The sequence below is a fragment of the Aricia agestis genome, chromosome 20, assembly GCF_905147365.1.
Source record: "Aricia agestis chromosome 20, ilAriAges1.1, whole genome shotgun sequence".
NCBI lineage: Eukaryota > Metazoa > Arthropoda > Insecta > Lepidoptera > Lycaenidae > Aricia > Aricia agestis.
Window position 1 is genome coordinate 11,341,446 of NC_056425.1, and position 5,136 is coordinate 11,346,581.

The window sequence follows — 5,136 nt, forward strand, 5'->3', positions numbered from 1 at the left end:
AATATTATCTACCTACTCCGAAATCGCAACCGCCTATAATTGGGCCTCTCACACAACCGCATATTCATTCAACTGCACACGAAGATGTCGCACCGGTCCGATTGCATACGCCTACCTATCGGGACATCGTATAAAATCAAGCTCGTCAAGCGAAAAGCGCCCGTTTGCGCACAGTCAATTCGGGCGAAAATCGTACTAAAGAGAGCGATGCACCGCAAACTTCTACGTCATCATCGCTTGATGATACCGATTTTCAAATCGTTGAACGTAAGAAGCGTAAATTCAATAATACGAATATGAGGGGGACTTCAGTGGCGCAGTGTAAGATACAAGTTGCAGACCCTGTTTGTTCCATTTAAGTCTCGCGAGTCTTAAAGTCGTCGACAGAATCCAATATCGAGGAGCATATTAAGGACATGGGGAAATAATGCATCAGTGTCGAACGTCTTCTCTCGCAAAATAGGGAGACCAATTTTAATTCGTTTAAAGTTAAAATACGCACAAGTAAAATTAATACTTTCCTGGATGCAAAGTTTTGGCCCGCAGGACTTGTTTATCGACGTTTTAAAGAGCGCTATTCAAGAACCGTTGCAAACGAAAATATAACACAATAATAGGGACCGTGCAGAAACTATAGAGAGCGTCGTAATTCGACAGCAGCGACACGATGCGAGTAAAAGAAGTAACTTGTGAGTGACTTTGGCTTCGCATTCTCTTTGACCCCGGCTAGTTTATAAGTGTTTTTTTATGTCTTAAACTATAAAATGATTTAATACTTACACTCCCAAGTTGCCACATGCGGCCGCGAGAACAACAACAGATTTCCAAGAATCCGCGATCGAAGGATTAAAAAAATATCCTTGATCATTGGATAAATTTTTATATTTGCATGTTTCACACACGGAAATCGGAATAAGCCGCTAAAGGAAAAAAAGGATCAAAATATTTTATTCCTATTACCCCGGTATTGCAAGAGTTAATTTATTTTCTCAACCAAGTAATAACAAAGTAATAACAAATAAATAATAAGTAAACGACTTTGATTGACCGTCTAGAGTGCCCTTTAGACAGTATTAAAAAAACCGTTGACAGTTGACAGCTATTTCAACTTCTGTTTCCTTGATCTTTTGAATCTGTCGCTGACAATTTTGTCAAAAGTATCAAAAATGGCGGCGGACGGTGACGAAGTGATTAGTGATCAAGAAAAAGTGAGAATTGTTTCGGATTTTATACTCCATTCCCCGCCCGGAGAGTTCAACGAAGTGTTCAATGACGTGAGAGTATTGCTGAATAATGATACCCTGCTGAAGGAAGGCGCTAGTGGGGCATTCGCCCAATACAACAAGGATCAGCTCACGCCCGTCCGTCTCGAGGGCTCAGAGCTTCATACCCTCATCACCGACCACAATGACCTCGGGGCCGGGAGGTTCTTCGACCCGCGCTCCAAGCGCTCCTTCAAGTACGACCATTTACGTAAAGAAGCTTCCGAGTACGAGGCGTTCGAGCCGGACCGTGTCGCTGAGTCCTGGCGCGCGGCTTTGGACATGGAGCTCACGAATTACGTAGCGGAACACTACAAACACGGCGCGAGCCTCGTTGTCGGCCGGGCGCTGGAGTCCGGCTCCGTCGCGCTCGTAGCGTGCATAGAGGACCACCAGTTTCAACCTAAAAACTACTGGAATGGCCGGTGGCGCTCCGTCTGGTCGTTGACGGTGGGCGGCAGCGCGGCCGAGCTGCGCGGCATGCTGCGGGTGCAGGTACACTACTATGAGGACGGCAATGTTCAGCTGGTCAGCTCGAAGGAGGTGCGGGCGCCGGTCATCGTGCAGGGGGAGGCGGCCACCGCCAAGGAGTTGGTGAAGATCGTGTGCGAGGCGGAGAACGCGTACCAGACGGCCATCTCGGACAACTACAAGACAATGAGCGACACCACCTTCAAAGCGCTGCGGCGGCAGCTGCCCGTCACGCGCACTAAGATCGACTGGGCGCGCCTTGTCTCCTATACGATCGGCAAGGAATTGAAGAGCCAATGATGTCCTGCCGCTGCGCTCTGAGCAGCAGCGATCGCTCCATGCCTCTGTACATATAAGAGTAAATCTTGTTCAAATATTTACTGGCGCCCGGCCAGGTGCATATTTAACTATGAGTATATAGAGAAATCGCTATAACTGTTAAATTTGATTGCATTTTGTTACTCATGAAGGGATATGCTTTGGTGTCACCCGCTTTTCGGTGGTAACCGCAACTTTTTAAAGAGATTTTGTTGGTCTGTAGTTTTATTAGGCCCCACATGATCACAATGTCCCGACGATCATGCAATTTTTGTTTTTTATAATACCGTGATTGTAATATAAAATTATAGTTGTCAATTTAGGATCCTATAGAACAGAATTTAGTGGTCTTCAGTCATAGAAATCCATCCCAACTTGAGTTTACGTGTAGGCCACTAGTTATGAAAATTGTTGATACAACAAATATTTGATTCCATAAAGATTTACGTAACTATTTGAAAGATTTCATTAAAACTTTGTCATTTCATAGTTCAAAGTAATAGAGACGTAGAAAGCCAGTTGTTCCTCAAATTCATTAAGTCAATGACAGTAAATATTTAGCATTAAATATATTTCTAAGTTTTGAATAACTCAAAAGACAACAACTTAATTAACAGATTTTATTGTATTCTCTTTGTTTTTAAAGAGTATCAGACCATCAAGAGCAAACAAATTGATGTAAAATATTAAGAAAAAAGCAAACTCAAAATATACAATCATGGACAATCATTGCATGCACAAAACAACTACTTCAAAGTGGCATTTATATATTATGAAAAAAAAAACACATTGTGTGAGCAATATTTTAATATTCAATATTATGTCAATTACCTTACATTATTTTCAACATCACTACAATATTATAGTTTTCCTGGTAGTCCATCCAATTTGTTAAGTCAGTATTATTTACGATTGGCTGTGATAACAGAACATGCAGACATACAATAGTATCCTTGTTAAAGAATACTACAACACTCATCAATCATCAACACAGTCATATTTCGGTTTTATTTCATAGTTTATTTGAATCAATTATTACAAATGAATAAAAATGTTTATATGATCAACATTTTCTATTATCGTCAGCCAATCGCCTGTTAGTTCTTAAATATTGCTTGCATAATTGATTGGAGGAGTTGGGAGGAGATGGTGCATTTTATTGTAATTAATGTCCACATAGCTTTAATGCGGATTCTATGAGCGACGAGCACAATGTTGATTTAATCATAAAATTGTGGATTTGCTCAATGCGAATATTGGTAGATGAAAAATATTTTCCATATTGTTTTCTGCATTGAGACATGCGTATGAAAAAACTTTTTATATCTCAATATATTACGCCGATAAGGTTTATTTTGTAATTATAATTTAAAGAATGTAAACTAACTTCAAGTATTCTGTAATGTACGATTGAATTCATTTGAATAAAAATATATATTAAAATGTTGCTTCAATGTATTTTCATTATGCACTGGAACTAGTTATATGTATTTTCCTGAATTGGTATAGTCACAGACATGGGCAAGGAGGGTGCCAGGGGGTGCACTTGCACCCCTTGGGAATCTCCGGATCAACAGGAATTATTGAAATAAAAAGCATTTTGTAACGCTATTACCATGTCGTACAAGGATAGTTCGTAATGTTTCGGCACTAAATGTTTTCTGTTGACGTAAATAGACAGTCACTGTTGTTAGTAAAAAGGAAAGAAATAAAACTAAAATCTGCACCCCTTGGAAATTATTTCTGCCGGAGCCCATGGTCACAGAATATTATAAGTACATATTTTACTAGTAAGTACCACTACTATAAAATAGTTACAGGAAAATTACATACAAGTAACATAGATTTATAATATAAACCAATAGAACAATTTATCGCGTGTGAAAGGTGTTCGAGGATAAAGACGTAACAGACGGACAGACAGACACACTTGCCTATTTATAATTTTAATGTTGAATTCAAATTGAAGGTTTTGTGTGATGCAGTGTATCATGACGTCACTTGAGGTGCGTCCAGGACGTATGAGTCACTTATCAAGTTATCACTTATCAATTGCCGTGCCTTACGACCTATATGCTGATGCAAATAAGGTCCATTATCTAGTACATGAAGGTAAAATAACTTTAAACGGACTACAGGCCAGTGTATCTCGGAAACCAGTTAAGCTGACAGGAAGCCACTGTAGTGTGTTCTCTGAATTGGTAACAAAACTAAAAGCGATAAGAACGCAGTGAGTCATGCGTAAATAAAATAAAAATAAATAAAATAAAAAATACTTAAATCAAATATCTTTTATTCAAAATGGGTATCATGATACACTTTTTTAAAGTCGAACGAAGAAACTACGTTGCCTACCACCGTATAATGTCAAATAGACCAATAGCACAATAGACATATATCATTCTGTCTACTCTGCCAATAGGTACGGTAATAACTATGCCCTACCTTAAAAATACCAAAATCCAAGAAAATAAAATCAATTATGATTTATTTTTATTTCCGCCCTATCTGGCTGTAGCCAATGCTGCCCTACCTCAAATCTGACTCTAGCTACTAGTAATGGGAATTAATGCTATTTTCTATTAATTTCATTAACATGCTAATTTGATATCTTAGCATGTTACGTGCTATTGGTTTGCTATTTGCTAAAAACGCAACATCGTTAATTCACGGTTCGCATCGCACTGCTCGCGTCGAGTATTATTTCGCATCGAGTGAAAAATATCAATTCATAATTCATTAACAGCGCCGCGGTGCGAAACATCGCGGACTTGAATTATTTTTCATGATCGCCGACTAATTGCTGTGCACGATAATTTTAGCAATCGTATTTTTTAGCAAGTACTATTAATTTAATGATTGCTAATGGGCAATTAACAATTAATTATTATTGCTAATGCTATTTTTACCAACACTACTAGCTACAGCCCTGAGGTACTTAGTAATTAGGTACACGTTTCCTGCACGAGATGTAGGTTTCTGCAACAAAGTATCTGGCAACATTGACAAAATACACGATTAACCAACCGCCTCCTAAGTGGTCCCGGCCCGGTAGCGGCCATTATGGGTAGGTATTGGGTACATA

At 39.2% G+C, this 5,136-nt stretch overlaps 1 protein-coding gene across 1 annotated transcript; it reads left to right on the forward strand.

Annotated features, from left to right (window-relative positions):
- Positions 1-1,130: 1,130 nt before the first annotated feature.
- On the forward strand, positions 1,131-3,501 carry LOC121737278 (F-actin-capping protein subunit alpha). Its single transcript, XM_042128908.1, has one exon. The coding sequence runs from the start codon at positions 1,167-1,169 to the stop codon at positions 2,031-2,033; it is 867 nt and encodes a 288-aa protein (XP_041984842.1). The 5' UTR covers positions 1,131-1,166; the 3' UTR covers positions 2,034-3,501.
- The last annotated feature ends 1,635 nt before the right edge of the window (positions 3,502-5,136 follow it).